This window comes from Aphidius gifuensis, linkage group LG3, assembly GCF_014905175.1.
Source record: "Aphidius gifuensis isolate YNYX2018 linkage group LG3, ASM1490517v1, whole genome shotgun sequence".
Lineage (NCBI taxonomy): Eukaryota > Metazoa > Arthropoda > Insecta > Hymenoptera > Braconidae > Aphidius > Aphidius gifuensis.
Window position 1 is genome coordinate 19,295,316 of NC_057790.1, and position 22,203 is coordinate 19,317,518.

Genomic DNA, 22,203 nt, shown 5'->3' on the forward strand with positions numbered 1-22,203 from the left:
ATATTTTTATGTTTATTTATGTAGATATAATATTTGCATAAATAAATATAAAAATAATAATAATATAGCGTCTATTTTTTTTTCATCGTTATTATTATTATATAAAAAAAAAAAAAATGACCGTCCACAATTTGTTGATAAGTTTAAAATCTACTTGTGATACAAAATTTGTCAACTAGGTGGCGCATCGCTCGAGAGTCTATTCTGAAATCCAAAATGGCTGCGCCTTTGTGAGAGAGAAAATCTGTGTCGTGACTTTTTACACTTTTTTTTGCTAAAATAATTGTTAATTAATTATAAATTGTTGATAAATCGGTTAATTGAATTATTCTGAACAAAATGTGCTATAATTTATTGGGGAATTTTGTGAATTTTGTCAAAAATCAATGGACATGTCATGACTCTTGGAGCTGACAAAGACAACTATTTATCTGTTAAATAATGGACAAATGGCATGTAAATATTATGTTTTTTCATTGTTATTAATTAATTAGTGCATAAACAAACATAATTACATAGTTTTTTTCATAAATTGTTGAAAAATAAAAGTATAGGTTTGAGGTTAAGTTGTTATTTTTTACAAAGACAAAGAGATTGTCAATTTATTTATAAATAATTATAAATTGTTATTATTTATAGCATTGCTGTAGCATCCTTGTTGTATAATAATTGTTTTTTTATTATTAACAATCAAAAAAATGTGAAATATTTTAATAATTATTTTCTTTTGTTTGAGGCCTTTGTCGGTTTTCATTGACAGTGTTTAGTGTCCATTTATTTACTTGTAGACTCAATTTTTTATCGTTTATTTGTTTAATTATGGCTTATTTATTTATTTTTTTATACACTTGCTATTTATTTATTCGTTTGATTGTCATTTATTTATTTATTTATTTATTTAATAACGCCATTTTCATTTACTCTTTTTTTGTTGATAATAATTACTCCAATTTGAAAAATATTTACAATATAATGTTTATTTAATATTTTTATTGTTTACAGATAAATAACAAGAAGTGTGGCTGAAATATCTGATGTTTTTATACAATCAATCCAACAATGGGACTGAACAAATAGCTCTTGTCATTGGTGACGAGATTATTTTTGAGAGTACAGTAAGTTATTTTACATCATTTTGTAACAATAAAAGTAGTCTTAAATTTATCTAATAATAATAATTTAATATTAATTGTTACAGTTGCATCAAATTTATTCATGGCAAAAGCATTAGTTGGTTTTGCTAAGATGTGTAAAATAAAATATACAAAAGCTTCAATCATGAACAAGATGAAAAATTGAGACAACTGAGGCTGCTTGGGTGCTAAAATATAACATGAAATATACCAAGACAGCCATGATAATGTTAAAATTGTCAAAAGGTACGTCAATTTTAGTTTATGTTATCAAGTGGTTTAAAAATTAATCAAATTAATTTTAAACCATTTGTTAATTTAATAATCATAAAATACTGGTACACTTGAACCAGCAACAAAGTCACAAAAACACCATCATGACCATTTACATGATATTATGCTTCAATAATGATAAATCCCTGATAATGAAAAATCATTACTTGATTATTTTCATTTTCAAGTTTAATTTGATTGACATAATGTCAAGTTTAAATAAATCTCTCAACACCTTATGAATTGTCTGATGAGATTTTATTAGCAATTTTTAATTTTATTTTAATTTAAAAATCAATATCACATGGTGTTGGCATTGATGTTTATGGTCTTGACAATGTGCTACTTATTGATGCTGTTGATGAGCATTTACATATTGTTGAGCTTATCTATTATAATCAAATTTTTTCAGTAGGCTGGTGGTACTTGTTGCTTACACATCAACTTCAAGTCTTGGGTGTAAAAAGAATCAGTTGCCTCTATCAAAGATAATGTAAAGACCTATTGCAAGCTGGTGCTGGTGGTGTGATAGAATCATCATTGATCATCATCATCATCTTTCTGGCGTTGGAGCATTTTGATAAACATCTGCTGAAAAGGTAGGATTTTATATGATTGACTGTATTAATATTGTCTTGATTAATATGTTTTTGAACTCCATAACAAGTCTCCAGTATATTCTTTAGGTCATCTTGCTTTTTTTTTTTACTGTGAGTTAATTACTTTGTGTGTATAGAAAGACCCATGTATAATTGCATATTAAATAGTTAATTATTTAGCCAATAATTAAGAATAAACAATTTATCTTTTAGTTAGTATAAAAAAAAAACTGAATTACTTTATAAACTATATATAAAATAATATGTTTTGTTTTTTCTGTTACAGATGGTGGTGATGGTGAAAGTGTTTTTAAGAAAATTTATGGTGAAAAGTAGTGATGACTATTTTGTGTGTGATCATTGAACTTGTTGCTGATCAAATGAGTCATCATGATCTACATGGCCTTGGTGTATTTTGATGACCAGCATGGACAGAGGAACCTCCGCTACAAAGGTACGATTTTATTTAATTGCATATGGTCTTGGTTTTTTTACAATTAATGATTATATTTTTTGAAACTTGATAATCCCTTATATATTCTCTACGTCATCTTGCTTTAATTCTTTAAATTTGCATATATTTTTTATTTACACATAATAAATTAGTGTATATAAAAAATTAAACCCCAATAAATAAAACTTTTTTTTCAATTGAAATTGGTCATCAAGTACTTGAGGTTTTTTTTTTTTATTCTTAACAATAATTATTTAATAAACAATTATTTAAAATTATAAAGTTTTTCAAATAAATCACTCAATATATTTTTTAACTTTTATTTAATTTTAATTTTTAAATTTTAGTTATTTATTTTTGTAGTAACTCTTTTTATTTTTGAAAAAAAAATTTAATTTGCATATTTAAAAATTCGCGCGCTTTTATTTGAAACCGAAAAAAAAAAAAAAACAAAAAAAAAATAGCTAACGGTTGAACCGCCATTTTATTATTATTGTAAAAATTATCGGAGCACGGGTCGGTCGCGTATAAAGTTACTCCGTATTTATCTTTTTATTAATCAACAAATATCGGCGTAATTCACTGTAAAAACATAAATAATTGATACTTTAGTTTATAAACATTGTTTTAGTTCGTGAAAAGTGAATAGTTTCAGTCAATTAATTGTTTTTTTTTTTAAGTAAGTAAGTGAGCAATTTTCATCTGATCTTCTATCCTGCTTTTACGTATGTATTTATTATTCTCTGTCTTTATCAGTTTTATTTATAATTTTATTTTTAATAACATAAACAAATCAAGTTTAGTTTCGTGATAAATTTGATTAATTTCGGTGAAATAATTTTGGAGTAATTGTATTTCGTACACTCGGTAGTGCAATGTTGAGCTCATTGTTATAAAAAAAGTGAGTTTTTTTTTTTTTTTTTTTTTTCAATTGTTTTTACCATATCCACCGCCATCTTCGTTAAGTTGGTGATTTTTTTTTTTTATTCAATTCCAAGAATTGTGACTTGTTTTTTTCTATGCTCATTTTTTTTACCATGTCCCTTGATTTTACTTTTTTTTTTTTTTTTTTTTTATTTCAATTGTTTGAATGATTTTCTCTATTTAATCTACTTATTTTTTATTTTTTTAAATTTTATTAATTTAATTTCTTTAATTTTAATTTTTAATAATAATCAATGCGCTTTTAAATTTTAATTTCCGATACGAATAATTTGTCTATTATTCATTTTATTTAAAAAAAAAAATAAAAAAAGCAAACAACATTTAATCACTTCATGATAATTTTCCGATAAAATTCAGCAAATTGTTCGTTAAAAATAAATGTTATAACAGTGTGTGGACCAATTCTACAATACGTTGGCCAAAAGCCTTTCCATAATGCAGTAATACCTTCAGTTTTTGCAATTTTAATGATAATTGAAATAGATGTCGGTGATTTTGAGCTTGAGCTTGAGTTTTGTATTCTCGTTTTGGCAATATCAAATGGCATTGAATTAAATGCTGTTAAAAAACCTGATAACATTGAAGCTGAAAAATGTAAACCAATACCATCAGGAATACCACCTAAAAATATAAAAATTATCGTTTTAAAAAATAAATAAATTATTAATTTAATAACCAAACAATACCGCTTGTGTTAAAGAATATTTTCGCTTGACTGTAAGTTGCTAGTTGTGACATATTGACAATTGTTGCTCTTCCCATGGTGGCAATACTACCACGCCACAAAGTTGTTGGACCCTCTTCTTTAATTATCCTTAAAAATGCATTAAATACATTTTTATAATTTTTACGTTGATCTAAATTAAAGTAACAACAACAGCAAATATATTAGTAAAAAATATAAAACAACTTGATAATAGTTTTTGTTTAAAAAAATAATAAAAACCTGGTGGTAATCGTCCATCAGATGTCATTCTTATTAATGCAACTTCAGCTGGTGTACCAATAAATGCACCACAAGATCCAGCAATAGCTCCCATAATTGCCAGTGTCAAAAAATCAGGTGTCCCTTCATTTTTACTTCTGAAATATTAATTTATAATTTTATTTTTTTGTTTAAAAATTATCCTTTTTTTTTTCTTTGAATATTTTACCTCCACATGTCACCCAATTGATTGTATATACCAAGTCTTCCAGTTGTGTATGTTGCTTGTCTAACTAATCCTGCTGATAAACCAGAATAAAATTTTGACATACCAGCACTTTTAATATTTGACATTGTTGTACCAATTGATGCTTTTCCATGACTCATTTGCATTTGATTTTTAATAACATCCATTGGATGAACAATACATGTTGCTGCCATTCTAAAATTCATCAACAAATATATCATAAAATAAAAATGATTGACCAATTGATTCATTCATTATTTACCCTGATAAACCACCATTAATAAAATTAATTACTGTTGGCAGAGCTTTTGTTTTTTCATTCGATGATGAATCACTAGTTTCACTACTTTTATTTGACATTATTAAATTAATTATTAATATTAGAATTTAGATATTTATAACCTTATCAATTATTATTATGTCTTTGACGTTTATCTCTTTCAATTGTTTTGAATATAAATTTTTGAATTATTATTATTAAATATAATAATAATAAAAATAGTAAAATAGGAAGAAAAAAAAAAACTTTACTAAAAAAAAAAAATACAATAATTATAAAAAAAAAATATTATCCTAGATAAAAAATTTTATCAGGTGATAAAGGATTTGAACAAATTTTTTTCATATTTCTTTTTCTTGCTAGTGGTGAATCTTCTTCTTCTTCTTCTATTTCAAACGTTTTTCGTGGTAAAAGATTATTTTCTTTTTTAAATTGCTAAAAATAAAATATATAATGTAGTTTTTGTTTATTAAATTTATGATGATATTTATTACCTCAATTGCTTTGATAATTGGAAATAAAGGTCTAACACCTTTTGATTCTTCTAAAACTTCTTGGCCATATGCAAGAACTTTGTTATTTGTTTTGTCAATAGCTTGTTTAACTTCTTTTGATTCATCATTCATCACTTTTTCATGATTGTTGATAGCTTCTTGTTCTTCCTATAAATTAAATAAATAAATATTATTCAATTATCAATGTTATTTTTAAATTAAATTTACCATTTGTTTTTTTAAATATTCTCTCATATCAATTTTTTTTTTCCACTCTTCTTGTAATTGTTTCAATTTATTTTCTTCATTAAATTCATTTCTCTTGTATCTTTGTAATGTTTCCCATGCAATTAAATTTTTTTCTTCATCAGCTTTTTTTTTTTTTAATTCTTCAATATCAGAATGATATTTTAATATATCATTTTTCATTTTTTCAGCAAAATTACGTTTTGCTTCAATTTTTTTATTTTCAATTTCATCCTTTTCAGCAATAGCTTTACGTAAACGTTCCTCTTCAGCATCATCATTTGATTCATATATAATTGCACATTTTTTTGCTAAATATTCAGTACGTTGTATTTTTTCAATTTGTTCTTTTTTTAATTTTTCTTTTGTTATTTTATTTAGCTTTGATTTTGTATTTTTATATGCTTGAATTGCACGATTTTCTAAATCTTCATCAACTTTTATTTTTTCTTCTCGACGTCGTTTTTCTTCTAATGAATCTAAAAATAGCTTTTTGATTTCTTCTTTCTTTTTAATAATCTGTAATTATATTTTATTATTATATTAGTAATGCTTTTCATTTATTATTTATTATTTAATTTAAAATACAAACCTGTTCAGCTTCACATTGTTCAATCAATTGTAATTCTTTGTTCATATTAATTAAAGCTTCTTGATCACTACGTAGTTCAGTCATTTCAATTTCTTTTAAATTATTATTCGTTTCATTTATTCTAAAATAATAAATTAATTATTAATAACAATTCAATGCAATTAAAAAATTAATCATCATATAAATAAATAATTTACTGTTTTTTTAATTCATCTCCATAGGTTTTTATTTTTATCATTCGATTTTGTATTTTTTGTTTTTCTTCATTGATAAAATTTTCTGTATCTTTTTTTAATATATCAGCATATTCTTTGTCTTGTTGTTTATCAACATTTTGTAATTTTTTATTGAATTCAATTTGAGCATTTAATTCTCTGTAACACTGTTAATTTATTTTATTTATTATTATTCAAAATTTAGATAGATTATTTTTTGATATACCTCAGATGTTAGAAGTGCACTGTTGATAAGACGACAGTGTGGTTTTTTATAAAATAATAATTTTCTAGCTTCATTTACAATCTCAGCTCTTTCTTCTGCATTTTTAGCTGTCAGTTCTTTTATAAATTGTAAACGTGCTTCATCAGAATCTTCTTTTTTTGATAAAATATCTCTTCGGTGTTTTTCTTTTTTACTCTGTTACAAAAAAAAATATAATATTAACACTTGGAAAATGTAAAATTTAATATTAAAACTTGCCTTAAAAGTATCAGTCCAATTTTTTGTCATTTCATATGAAGCTTTTTTAAGTTGTGCATATTTTTCAGCTTTTTTTTTAGCTTCATTAGCTAGTTTTTCTGTCTCAGTCGTATAATCAACATATCGATTAAATTCATTTTTTGAAACAATCAATGCTTTTGTTCCTTGTATTTTATTCTAAATATAAAATTAAAATTAAAATTATTTAAATAAATAGCTCACATATAAAATAATTCAAGTATAATTCATACAAAGATAATCAACATGTCTAACCATTTTATTTTTAAATATATTTCACAATAATTTGAATTCATTTAATTAATATTTGTTTATTATTCAATTTGTTGATTGTTTTTTTACTTTTCATTTAGTTTAAATTTTTAAATATTTAAAAACTTTTTAATATCAATTAATTTGTCTAATTTTTTTTGTATGTTTGATATAAACAAGTCAAAAAAAAAAATCACATGTTTGTTACTATGACGTGGTATCTATGGAAATAAATAAAATAAATAAATATTTTATTTCAAATTAACAAAATTATAATTTATATTAATTAAATTAATTTAAATATTGATAAAACATTTTATTTTATGTTAATTAAATTGCATATATTTATCATAATGAATTATTATTAATTTTATTATCAGCAATGAATTTTATTTTTCAATATGAGGTAGAGTAGATTATTACTATATCATCAATTGCATAAAGAAGTTTCTATATATTTTCATTTTAATTTAAAACAATAGTTTAATATAATTTTACAATTGGGGAGGTATAAAATTTAAATACAATAAATAATATTAATTAAAAAAAAAAAAAAGCAAAGAAAAATTAATTGAATTACATGTAAATTATTTTTGATTCAATATGGTATACATAATAATAATATGATAATTGTGCAATTTATTAACTTGCATATAGCCTTGATGGTACGATGCACCATCACTCATTATTACAGATCGTCGAACTTTGTGACGTGTGACTTTGAATTTATCTCTTGTAGTCTTGATACATATGTCAACAGATCATCAAAGTTTTATAAATATTTTAATTTTAATTTTTTTAAAATTATTATTCAAAATATTATGAGGGTTAATTTTTTTCTTTTTTTTTTTTTTTTCATTCTGTTATCGTGAAAATTAATTAAATCAATTGATATTTGACATTGAAATGACTGTTGATTATATGTATAAATATATCATTTCAAAGAAACATAATTTTATAGTCTTTGTGTGTTGAATGAATATAAGGGTCTTACACTGTAAATATTACTATGTTACTATAGTACTGATTTTCAAATAAGGTTCAACATATTATTTTATAATTTTTTACGATGTGCATTTAAATTTCACGATAGTAACATAGTAAAAGTACTCTGCTGATATTTTATTATGGTTTTAGTAGACTTACTTGTTCAATATAGTCTTCACTATACAATGATACGAACAACCATAAACTTGTTACTTTGTACTATGTTGTGTGTTTAAATTCACCATGATGATACATTTATGAACTTACTATGTTTAAACTGTGCTATACAACTCGTATTTACTATATACAAAATTAAAATTATTAGGTCTGTAGTTTTTCACTATGCTAAAAGAAAGAAGAAAATAAAGAGAATAAATATATATCATTTTCATTCTTATGTTATACCTGAATGGCAATTTAAATTTCAAATATTAATATTAGGTCAAGAAATATAATTGAAAAACATGTAAACATATAATAATTATTATAAATAATTTAAATTATTTTTAAATAAACAAATAATTCTGTATAAAAAATACAAATAAATATATAATGAAATGTACTATTGAACATGTACATTATGCAACATAGTAGATTCAAGATAGACTTGACTATAAACATAGTACTAACAAGATACATCGTATCTTCTAATTGGAACATTGTAAACTATACTAGGATAAATTTTACTATGTGCATAGTACATGTTATTATGAAATATACCAGATAGTAAAATAATCTTTTATAGTAAAACTAATTATTGAACAAATTTATTGTGTGTTTGAATACTTTCCATGTATCCATCTATTTTTAAACGAAAACTCTAATTCTTTGTTACCAAAGAAAAGAAAAGAAAAAAAAAAAACCTAAAACCACAAAGTTTTTTAAATTAAATATATTATTAGAAAAAAAATAAAAAAAAAACTCAATGTATAAAAATATAAAATAGTAATTGGCATTTTTAGTTTTAAATAGAAAAAAAAAGATGAAAAAAAAAAAAAAAGCTCTGGATTATTCAAGGATAGATACCAAGTTTTAAGTTTATCTTTTAGAATTATTGATGAAAATTTATGGAAATTCTCAAAAGTGTGATAAAATAATTTAGATAATATTGAGACGCAAGGTTATAGAACGGTCGTTGGGTCAGCAACATCTCACAATTGCCCTTGCTCCCACACGAAAAAAAAAAAAAAAAATTCTAATATCAACCCTCAAAACTTTGCTCTACCCCATTCCATGTGCATACATATATATAAAAAATACATACGATGATCCATAACATCACTCTTGTTTCAATTTTTCTTTTATTTTTTATGATTCATTTTTTCTTTGTCATAAATTTAACAGTAACACTTACGAATTTACTCTTCAACAGATTAAGTAACACTGCAATTTATTTTACACATTTTACATATATCTTCACATATAGTATCACCCAAATTAAATAAAAATAATCGAAAGATTTCATGTAAATTACACTTGATTTTAATAGTCCTTTGGTGTCTTGAAACAAAAAAGATAAGTAATTATTATTTTTATTTTGTTTTAATAATTATTATTAATTAAATTTACAAAAAAAAAAATACAATTTAACAAAACTATTAAAAATATAATGACAAAAATTGATAGACAGATATATAATTATTTTAACTGCAAAATCATAAACAATATAAAAAAAAAAAAATATCATGTTACACGCAAATAATTGTATGTGCAGACGATAACACAATCAGCTTATCATACTATTATTAATCCCTCACCAGTCACCACATTCTGATATAATGCTTGATTGTTATTAACATGGCACTACTACTTTATATTTTTATACATATATATATATTTTTATCCCCATGTTTTTTTTTTTTTGTAATTGTTATCCAACATAATTACAACATTTGCCAACAAACATCCTGCCTCAACCCTTTTTCATACAAACTAAAAAATGCGTGTCTCTAAATACAACATGTTTCGAATGTTTTTTTTTTTTTTTCTTTTCATTGGCTATTTTTTGTTTATTGCAATAATATTTTTGGCTTTACTACCCTAAATTTAATCTCATTTTATTTGCTTTTACAAACAAAAATTAAATTAAATAAATGTCATCGGAAATGATGGTTTTAAAAATGTGAATTTAATTGTACATCAATGAAAATGAAAATAAATCCTTGGAATGAACATTATTTATTACGTATGCAAAGTACTCATTAATATTTTGTAGATTCTTAGTAAAATAAAGGGGAGAATAATGTTTTATCGAGCGATAGTGGAAATAAAATAAAGAGAAAAAAAAAACAAAAGAAATGAATCGTTGTCTTGACAAAGAAGTAAAGTCAAATCACTCGAGGCAAAATAATATTTGTGTGAGATTGTATACATAAAAACAAAAAAAAAAAAATCTATAAAATACAAGCATGCATCTAGTTTTTGTATTTTTATACAGGGGTTGTTTTTTTGCGATATGCCAGTGGTTTATCCGTATTCCCTCTCTATGTACCCTCAAATTGTATCCCACTCTTTCGTTTATATATATATGTACTTGCTTTTATCCACCCCATATTCGCCATGGTAATATAGGGTGTTCTAGAAGCAACGGAAATTCAACTGAATTGCAAAATGGTAGGGATAAATTGTACAAGAGTGAGAGATAAAATAAAGTTGTCTGTTTGGAGGGGGTGTCTGGGTCAAACCCCACCAGTCTAGAGGGTTCCCAATTTCAAACGCATTTCCTGAGGTACTTGAATAAAACTTTGCAAACTTTGCAATCTTTATATTTCAAATATTTTTTTATTTAGATGACGTGTTTTTTTTTTCTTTTTGATTAATAATAAATAAATAAATAAATGAAATGATATATTTTTGTTGTGATTAATTAAAAAACAATGAAAAATATATTAAATATTTTAGTAAATTAAATTTTAATATTAAAAAAACTTAAAGAATATTTATATAAATAAATCTCGGTAAATTAATTGAGATACAATTTAAAAATTAAATAAACCATGTTTACAGTAATAATTTTATTAAAATTGACAATATGATGGCGATAATGAGATTGCATATTATTTTGTAGCATATATACACTACCACAAAGACCATTATATTTATGAGCAATAAAATTCGTAATATAAAAAAAAAAAAAAAATTAAAAAAATATAATAAAAACAAAACTTGCACATAGACGTATACAATTGGTTCAGTGGGGCGGTTGCCCCATGGCCTTGGAAGGGTACAATGATCCTTGCTGATGCATTTTTTTTAGCTTTTATTAATGCACATGGTATTCCATGACTAAAATTGCACTCTTCACATTGCCAAACCCATCAAATATTCACACACAAACACACGCACAGATGTATTAAAAAACAAAAAAAAAAGTTTTAAAAAGGGATAGTATATATATGAGTATGCGTTTGTATTCAATAGCAACAATCACACAGATGTGGTCCGGTATCCACTTTGAGACATGAGACCCACTCGTTAAACCCGGCCAATTCGATCTCGTATATATATATCAGTGAATGTATGATTGTGTGTGCAATTTTGTATATAGATTGTTGCAGGGGCTAAACGAAACGTCCATGTAATCGTCGTTAACTTTTCTCTCTTCTATATATATGTATGTATGAAAAATTTCTCCTCTCTTGTCGCATCATCTTTATCAATACTTTCATCTTCTTTTACTGTCTCGTACATTTAAAATTTCTTTACGCATTTACAACACATAGAAATACACATGTAGATGGGCTAATCGTTTGCTCAGGTTTCTACCAACTTGAATTGTATATATATATATTTTTTTTTTTTGCAAGTAGGGTTTTAGTATAATGTATATGCAATATTCAATGTTGTGTATGTTTGTGTTATGTATATATTGTAAAATATAATGATGGTAAAGTGCGTTAACCCTGTAAAGCTTGGTGCGTCGTCGGCCCTTCAGCGATTCTCAACGCCCTATCATTATATTATGTTTAGATCTTTTGTTTTAAATTTTATCAAGTAAAAATTAATAATAAAAAGTTGAGAAAAAAAAACAAACAAATAATAAAAAATATATTATTATATTCAATTTTATTTATTATATAACATTTTTATAATTTTATTTTTGATTCATTTAATTATAAACTATTTTTAAACAATAAAATTAATTAAAAATTTAGTTGAATATAAAATATATAATTAATTATATTTATGAAAGATTAAAAGAATTGAATTAATGAATGAGGTTTTTCTTTTTTTTTTTTTTTTAATTATTAACGATAAATGCATATTGATTAAATGAAAAAAAAAAAAAAATTTAAAACATTTTATTTCGATTTTTTGTTTGTTTTTTTTTTTTCAAATTTCTTGATCTATTTGATAATTGCGAGTGATTTTGGTTGAGCATTAGACATTGCATTATTGCTGTCTTTCTCGTTGCATTCTGTCGAGGGCAAATGCAGAAGGTTGACGTACGCGGAATGCAGCCGATGATGGCCGAGTGCCACCGAGACTCTGTAAACTCTGCAGAGATGTGCATCAGTTTGTCCATCATAAGATAAAAAAATATTACATAGCAAAAATATAAAAATAATAAATATTCTCAACTATCTAAATATTAATTATTTTTTAAAAGAAAACATAAGTAATAATTGACGAAACAATTAATACATATAAAATAAAAATGAAATATTAAAAAAGTTCTGAGAAAAAAAAGGAAGAGTAATATAAAATCAAAGTTTTTATATGAGAGTACCATCAACATCATCACTGTAGTCATCATCATACTGAACTAAAAAATTTTTTACTTGTGTGTGTGTGATGCGACGCAGCTGCAACGGTCACTGGGTTCGATGCACTTGCACGATTGCAACCACACGATTTTGCACTCGTGACTCAGCCCAGTGTATACGTTGTGGGATACGGCCTTGACCCGACATGCGCTCATATAGGTGTGTAAACGCATTTTTTATTTTTTTTTTTTTCACAAATTAACATATCCATCAGGAATATATAGAAATAAAAAAAAAAAACAATAAATTTCATTTCATATTATATCATCGTAATATTTATGAAATAATTATATTTGAAGAGAAAAAAAAATTATTTCTTTTTATTTTTAACTCGCAAGACTATACCATTTTCTTTTGGTACATATTTATCTATACTTTTTTTTTTTTTTTTTTATTCTAATTAAATTAGACTTAACAATGTTTATGAAGAAAATATTTTTTTATTTAACTTAACAATATATATTATTATTATAAATTAAAAAGAAAAAAAATTTAAATTGGACGGATATTATAGTTGAGTATAAAAGACAATAGCAATTTCAAGTTAATTTATATATATATAGTATGTTTAGGGGTATAAATAATGCAGGATATTTAAGTTGTATATTCTTTGGAATTTTTTACAAGTCATCAGGACTTATAATGAAAGTGAAATAAACTGGCTGTCTGATGAGCTGGATAAAAAAATATCATTTAGAATTTTGAAAGATGAAAATTTAATAATATTTTTTTGTTTAATTATTTTTATATCATTATTATTATTATTATTATTTTATTTGAGTAAATAACTTTCAATGTAGCATTTTGATATTTAATAATCAGTGTAATTTAAATTATCACTTGTAATTGTATGCTACTTGATATTTTATTACATATTTTTTTTTTCTTCTAATGAAAAAAGTAGTTATGATCGTGCTTTAGTCAGACAACCTTGTGTGTGTATATATGATAAAATAGTTCAATGAACAGTGTCGGTAATTTTCCATAATAATTAAAATAATAATAAATATAAATAAATTTGTATTATTATTGATTTTAAATATTGATGATTTTTTTTATTATGTAAATATTATATTGATATTCTTGGCAACATAGTTGTTATCATTTTGAAGTTTATATTATATATATATACGTAAGAATAAAAAAAAGGTGTGCATGTCTTGAAGTTTATTGTCCTCGGCAATGTGAGTTCAATGGCTCGTCGAACATGCCAAGACAAAGAGTAAGAATCTCACCTTCACTAGTATATATATATATTCTTGCAAGGGAATATCTTTATGGAGTTACAAGAGTCTCAAAGACACCTATATACACTTCAAACAGGGGGATGCAGGCATTGTGAAAGGTCAATGAAATCTATTGTAAAATAACCTCTATATACTACGACAATAGTATCAATTTAATATATATATAAAATATATTTTCATTAATTTTATTTACATTCAATGTAAAACAACAAAATATATATGATAATATAAATAAATTTTTTTTTTAATTAGACCTTGACAAATGACCCTTTAAATAAGTATGATTATTTTTTTATATTGAAAATCATTTAAATATACCTTTGATAATAAAGAAAAGTTTTATAATATTTATAGATAGATAAAATATGTTACAAAATAAAAAATATTATTTAGAAAGAAAGAAAAAAAGAAAAAAAATCTAGTAAAAGCAATGATGAAGCAAGGTTAGTGGGATGCAACAAAATAAATATGTTATTTCTTGTGGTCTTTTGAATATATAGTGTATGTATTTATATAAATTATTTGGGGGATGTATTTTTGGCTAGTGCATATACACATGCAGACTGCACGCATGTTGCTGCACGACCGTAACCTTGAACTGATGAACGCGTTGATTCGACAACTGCCACCACAACGTCCTTACAACTATTCCTGGACTATACTTGACAGTTGTTGGTATTTAAAAAAAAAAATATCATCTTTTTTTATTGTCTCTTCCTCTTGGAGACGATACTATTTTTCAACCATATTTTGAATAATTTATATTTTTTCTCAACAAGTATTTTGCTCATTTAGCTTTATTTTTTTTTTTTAAATTCTTGAAAAATTTTATTATTTTATTTCTTTTGGCATCAGTGAAAAATAAATCATACTAACAATTTTTCTCTGTCAAAATATTTAGGGTTTTAAATGATGAGATAAATATAATAATTAGATCAGACAGATATATATTTTTTTTTTTTTGACAAAGAAATGAAAGGTGTTTTTTTTTTTTTTTTGTTATTTATTTTGAATTGGTGATATAAATAAAATTATTGATCCATATGTGTGGGATGTCGAGTAAAACAGAAAGTATGTATGGTATATATTTGTCCAGGTCTCAAATGTTTCACCTTATCAATCGTATTTTATTTGATATATTTTCATTCAGTTTATATGTTCTATATATATATTTCTAAAAAAAAAAGCTGAAAGAAAAATGAAATATAAATAAATTTAAAATATTACAAATATTAACTTATGAAAAGTTTATGCGTCGATACAGTAAAATATTAAAATGAGTTTTTCGAGTTCGATGCTATATTTCACCTTCAAATATGTCTTGTCACATCAAGACAAAGAGGATTATGATCGCGGGATCAAGGACAGTTAACAACAAATAACAATGCTCCGGAAGTAGAGCAATAAATACAAATTCTTTACTTATATTTTTATTTTTTTTCCATTCATTTAAATTTTAAATTATAATTTACTTATGAAAAATTAAATTATTTTCATTATATTTACAATTATATATAAAGATACTTTTTTTTTTTTCTTTCTTTTTCTGTGTAATGAAACATATAACACCGCACCTTCAAATCTCCAATAGCATGACCATGGTCTGCATTCTTTATCGATCGGCCGTAACGAAAAGTGGGGTTGGATAATAGGGCTAATGCTCCCATCGGTATGGGTTCCGCCTTTGAAATTAAACTAAAATTGTCTGTCTGAAAAATATATCAAAAAAATTCAAATTAACGTTATGGAAATTTGTAAAATTATCGTGTTAAAAATTTTTATATTTTTACTGTGAAAAGAAAAACAAATTATTCTCATATGAATTTAATGAAAATTGATTTTTTTATTGATTTTTTTTTCTTGATAATATATTTATTAAAATATATTTTCAATAATTATTAAATGATAATTTTTAAATAAAGAAAATTATTATTAAATAATTATAGTGTGATTTTGAAAAATATGAACTTGACTCTGAGAAAATAGTAGAAGTTGTTAACCACTGCATCAAGTGGGATCGTTGGGAGTATCGTTGTGAGGGTGTCGTGTGTTGCCAGGTCGAAGCATTGAACATGAGAGAGTACATAGGAAGGGTGGAAAGTAAAGGAAAGTGCAATGTCTGTGTTTCCCCTTATTCGGCGCCGTAAAAAACTTGCCACCCCTATTTTTTTTTCAGTCTGGCAAAAAAAAGAAAAAGAAAGAAAAGATCTTTAATATTCTGCACAATTTTATATATATAATATTTCTACGAAAATAATAATTTCCTTGAAATTATTTAAAAGCATATATCTACAAAGTACACATTAAACATCAGCAGTAGAGTTGATGATGAAAATGCGTAAGACATCAATATTACTGACGTAAAAACAAGATGAAATGACAAAAAAATAAAAAAATAAAAAAAAAATAGATAAAATAAATGAGAAAAGAGAAGAATATTTTGGCTCAAGTTCAAACACTGAGTTGAATGCTCTCTTTTCTAATTTTACACCTTCCCTCAGCATTCATCTAGGTCTAGTGCAAATGTCTTGCATTTTACATTCATCATTATATATACTTTTTCATTTCTTTATTTCAATTGAAAATCCCCTTCTTTTTTTATATCTTTTGCATTTTTTATTTTTATATTTATATACATATATATTTTAAAAAGAAAAAAAGTATAGTTTTTTTTTCATTCTCTTGTTCATCAATATATACACTCGTCGTTTTTCGCAAATGAAAGCCGACTAGACAGACCATCAAAAGCTGTTTGCGAATATTCAAGATATACCACGAGACACCCTACTGTCTGTAAATTCAGACAAGGGCTCTTTTTTTTTCAACATCTACCCATGAGCATCTTTCTCTTTGAACTTTCTTTTATTCTTTAGTCTGATGAAAAGAAGGGTTGAATGTATATATATGCATTATATCTTGTGTATTTACCCCATCATCATTTTGAATGTCAATGTCTTTGTGTATTATTATTTCATTTTTTTTTAGCTTCTTGATTCTTGTAATTTTTTTTTTCTTTCTTTTTCATTTTGAATTGTTTTTATCAATAACTAATGCTTGGCCCACGTCAGGAATTTTTTTGATAATAGTCTGAGCCTTTTTCTAATTGCCTGACAAATTTAAAAAAATATCTACTGATACGTTTTCCTATGAGAATTTTTTTTAAGTCAAAATCTCAAAAATGTATTTACTATAAATTTAATAAATGTCAGGAAAATAATTTATATATATATATATGTGTATGCTATAAACTCCATTAGAGACGGGTAAACAAAAAAATATAAAAAAATGAGAAATAAATTATAGAGAAAAAGATTAAAAAATATCTCGAGACACGAAGTAGAAAAAAGTAGAATAATATAAAAAAAGCAAGACTAGTTCCATCAGTATCCATCCGCAGCAAATTTCTCCCCTTCTTTTGAGCTGGCTTCTTGCACTTGGTTTATGTAGCTGTGTGGATTCTGGCACAGGGTGAGCTGGTTTGTAGAGAGGTTGTGGGGTAGTCTGGTGTACGAATAGGAGGTTGAGGTCGTCGAGGCCCGCGGGAACGAGGCATTGACCTCGAGTTGAGTTAGGATGTCTGCCGGTATTGATTTGGACTGTGAGCGCGCGTGGTGCACTTTATATATGTTCAAGTGAAATTTTGCCTCATTCGCGAGGGCGTTGTATTGAGATAAAAGAGGGAGAAATTGCGAGTCGATGGTTAAAATGCGGGGTATATACTAGAATTTTTATACATATATGCGCGTATATATATAAAGTATATAGATAAAATCAGGAAGGAAGGAAGGAAAAAATGTAGGAAGAAAGAAAGACGCCGACCCTGCACGTTGGGGTATATAGCTTCAATGAAAAATCAAAAAAAAAAAAAAATAAATAAAAAAGATGATCGAAATAACCTATGGAAATTACAATTTAAAAAATATTTGAAACAAATAATATTAATAAATTTTTAAACTTTATTTTTCTCATTTTTACCACATCAAAAGATTTATTTTTTTTATTTTTTTATTTTTTTTTTTTGTGACAAGCTTATGAATACAAAATAGGATTTATTTTTTATACATACATTTTAAAAATAAAATAATATTATTGAAGATAATATGTGATAAAAATAATTCAACAAAAAATATTCAAGTTTTTATATATTTTTTTTTCGATTTAAAAATTCAAGAAAAAATAGGGGAAAAAAGGAAATAAAAAGAGTTAATAACGAGAGGGATTTTTAAAAAAAAAAAAAAAAAAAAAGAGTAAAGAGCATTTTGAGGGTAATACTACAAAGGGTAGTTGTGCAGCAGTGTCAGAGGGTGGGTTAGGATTACGAGAGGGTTGCAAGCCAGACAGTTTGAGAGGAGAAATAGTAAGAGGATGAGAATGATGAGGAGAAATTTACCAGCCAAGCTAAACTAGCTATATACCATGGAGGCACTGGGACGAACTTTCGCTCTCTCAAAATCGGGCTTCGTCTAGTACATATGTATTAACTTATTATATAGAATATATACTAGACGAGATACTATTTATTCAAGGAAATAAGCCAGTAGTTTGAATTACTATAACAACAACAACAACAACAACATAATTATATTTTTTTAAAAAATTTATTTATTTTTATTATTGATATATCATAGAATTATTAATAATATTAATAATGATGAAAAAATAATCATCATTATTATTATTATTATTTTTTATTAGTTTTTTCTTTTGGCAAAATTTTTATATAAATTTTTGATTATATGACAATAAAAAGCCCGTGTGATTGAACAATGACTTTGTAAAAAATTTTGAAGGTGGTTTAACGCCCTCTCGATATATATACGGACAACGAACTCTCTGAGGACCAAAACGATCAATGCCAACTGTCGACTGACTAGACAATATATTGGCAGAATAATTAAATATTTATTATTTAATAATTTTTTTTTTTCCCCTTCAAATAAAAGAAGAAGCAAAAGTTGAAACAGATTATATGCGCGCATATTGCAAATGTATATATTTTTAGTTTAGGTAGAAAAAAATAATTTTTTCCTGTGAGAACATATATAGCGAAGAATATCATGAGTATATTTTTAATGTTGCAAATATTGAGGATCAATATTTTGTGGTGAATTCAATTGCATATATTTTTATTCTGCAGACATTGTGGCGAATAGGAACTATTGCCAAGTCTTGAATTTTGTACACGCAATGCAACTTGTCACCCCTGCACAATATTATATATACCATAAATGTATGTTTTTTTTTCTCTCTTTCTCTTTATACATTTATGTTGTACACATTTATATATACCTGTGTTGTTGGTTTTTAAATAAACATGTAAAGCTATAAAATATATAATGTTGAACCCCTAGTCATGAGATTATTAAGTCGGCTCAGACTTAACGTCGCCTAAAAGACATTTACCATTAATTATGAATTATAAAAGTGACGCCAAAATGTCTCTCATCAACCATCAAGTACTTACAACATTAAAACACCAATATTATATATTCAATTTTACCCCATGATTTTTTATGCAAATTGTATTTCTATAGAAATACGAAAATCAATCATCATATTATATTTATATCAAGTAGAATTAAATGAGAAAAAAAAACAAAAACGAACAGAGCTTTTTTTTTTTTAGAAAAGAAATAAAATAAAAAAAATCATCTTTTGGGTATTTTTTGAGGGATGAAAAGTGGTCCTATACCCGAGACATACTAATTGCATACTTCACAATCATTGAGACGGATTGAATCATAAATTTTTCGTCTACTTAAATTCACACTTTTATGGTTGACTGTACAATATTTTAACCCTTATGATTACACAGAGTATATTAATGATCCCTAAGCCATGACTGAACAATTATTTTTTTTTATTTTTTATCCAAATTAAATATAAATTTGAATTGAATTCATTTTCATTTTTTTTTTAAACTCCTAACTGAAGAATAATTCTGTTCACCCAGGTCGTGAGTTGCATAAGTCTAGGTCCCCTCCAAAAAAAAAAAAAAAGCGTCATTTCCGAAAGTCGCGTGCGTACATTTTGTATAGCTATATGGATCGATGAAACCCTGCAACGTCTAAAAATAAAACTAACCATAAAATGTGACTATAAGAAATATAAAGGGTAAATATATATGCAATGAGTGTTGAAAGACATTTTTTTTTTACCCCCTTGGTTGCATCATTTTTATTATTATTTATATTCTCTTCTTGACTTCAACCCTTTGTATAGAAAAAAATATAAAATATATATGGGTATTCGACAATGCCATCAACAGAAGAGGATATATATATAAATAAAAAGGGTCCAACGAACTCAACATATACAGAATAAAAATGGAGGGAAGTCCAGAACTTCATGCTTCTCCGCATTTTATTTTTTTTAATTTATTTTTTATCATCCCTCTTCTGCTCCAGTGTGCGACTAAAATCGCATGCTTCAAAAGAGTAGGGCATAAATGCGTATATATATTCAGTATAAATGTGTGTGTGTGTGCGTGTATGTACGAGACATGAGATGAGAAGAGACACACGGGCTTCCGTTTCACTTGGTTGTTATATACCCTTGTATATTTGTGCAGACATCCAGGGGGTGCAGTTACTCCATGTTTTTGTCCCCCCCTTTTTATCCACCCTGTCTGGCTGCATACACGTAGTTACTTGCTTCTATTGCCCTACACCAAAATTACAAAATCAGGTCATCAAAAAATAAAAAATTTTCATAGTTAAATTATTTTTTAAAATACATTAAATTAATAATAATTAAATTATTTTAATTAAATAAATAAAATTTTACTATTTAAATATTTAAATTTTATTGTAAAAATTATTTATATATTATTAGCTTTTATAAAATTTATTTATTAATTATATTTAATTAAAAAAATAGTTGAATTTATATTTTAAATTTTTTTTTTTTTTTTAAATAAATATAATTGTATACTTGAAGTTTGAATAATTGATTTGCGAATATTATATTTAGTATATACATGTATATGGTAAAATTTTTGCATTATATATCCCTGGCAATTGGTTGAGTGCCATGTCGATGAATAGTTTGAAATAGAGGGGTAGTTTTGACTGTCTCAAAAAGATGATATGTATGTGGTGGATGTTTGTGATAACAAATCATGAATGTTGTAAAATAATGCGCGCGCATATAGTATGCAAAATATATATATCTAAATGCAGTGGAGGTCATCCACCTGAAAGGTCGGGGTCACGTTTTTACCCTCATATACATGTACATTGCATACACACATATAGTTAAATAGTCGCGGATATATATATGTATATTGTTCAGAGGGTGGAAAAACACGACCGTCGTCCGATGTGGCAGGGTCGGGGGCGGGATTCATGTATATCACCATAGCAACCCCCACTCGCAGTCAAGGCTAGACTGTCAGTTTTCAGTGTGGTTATACTACTACCCTATCCAATCTATAATATGTATATATAAAAATAGTTATTCCAGGAAATTTTTTTTCTTCTCTATAAATATTTTTTCCATTTTTTTAAAATTATTTTTTTGTATTATAGTCTGTTTTTTTTTTTAACTTCAGAAAATATATATTTCTTTTCACTTGAGATTATTTCCAATGATGCCATGTCAGAGATCGAATTTCAATGTAAACTGAAGCTTTTATTTTCTTCAGTCTATATATGTTGAACACTTGCATGTTGAGTTTTTCTATCGTGGAAAGTTTTAAGAAAAAAAAAAAAAAAAATGAAAGTAACAGACTATTATTAATTTTCTATCTTTTTTTTCCAACAGCAAGTAATTATTATCATAATAAAAACTTATATTTATTATAATTATATATAGTAAATTATAATTTATATATATTTATTTTTCTAACTTTATACAATTTTATTTTGTTAAAAGTTTTTTATCTAGAAATTGCAAAAAATAAAAAGAAAAACAATTCAAGACTGATGACTGTGCAAAAAAAGTTTATTCAACTCTTTCAACATATATATATTGACGCACCCTTCTGACATGCAATATTCATTTATATCTATCTACCACCCCCTTCATATATATACTTACCACAAA

General features: G+C 25.2%; 2 protein-coding genes across 4 annotated transcripts; both read right to left on the reverse strand.

Annotated features, from left to right (window-relative positions):
• Positions 1–3,729: 3,729 nt before the first annotated feature.
• Positions 3,730–4,999, reverse strand: LOC122851005 (mitochondrial 2-oxoglutarate/malate carrier protein-like). Its single transcript, XM_044150051.1, has 5 exons — positions 4,839–4,999; positions 4,559–4,771; positions 4,351–4,487; positions 4,091–4,261; positions 3,730–4,025 (listed from the first exon to the last, which is right to left on the reverse strand). Exons 1-5 carry the CDS (start codon positions 4,934–4,936, stop codon positions 3,730–3,732), a joined length of 915 nt encoding a protein of 304 aa, XP_044005986.1. The 5' UTR covers positions 4,937–4,999.
• Positions 5,000–5,083: 84 nt separating this feature from the next.
• On the reverse strand, positions 5,084–11,555 carry LOC122852489 (coiled-coil domain-containing protein 89-like). 3 transcript variants are annotated; one of them, XM_044152333.1, is made up of 8 exons: positions 7,161–7,335; positions 6,888–7,064; positions 6,630–6,824; positions 6,386–6,570; positions 6,189–6,309; positions 5,579–6,115; positions 5,351–5,518; positions 5,084–5,291 (listed from the first exon to the last, which is right to left on the reverse strand). In XM_044152333.1, exons 1-8 carry the CDS (start codon positions 7,161–7,163, stop codon positions 5,145–5,147), a joined length of 1,533 nt encoding a protein of 510 aa, XP_044008268.1. In that variant the 5' UTR covers positions 7,164–7,335; the 3' UTR covers positions 5,084–5,144. The 3 variants fall into 3 exon arrangements, with proteins under 3 accessions (XP_044008268.1, XP_044008269.1, XP_044008270.1); XM_044152334.1 differs by lacking the exon at positions 7,161–7,335 and adding an exon at positions 11,328–11,555 and having other exon boundaries at positions 5,086–5,291; XM_044152335.1 differs by lacking the exon at positions 7,161–7,335 and adding an exon at positions 9,499–9,601 and having other exon boundaries at positions 5,086–5,291.
• Positions 11,556–22,203: the final 10,648 nt, after the last annotated feature.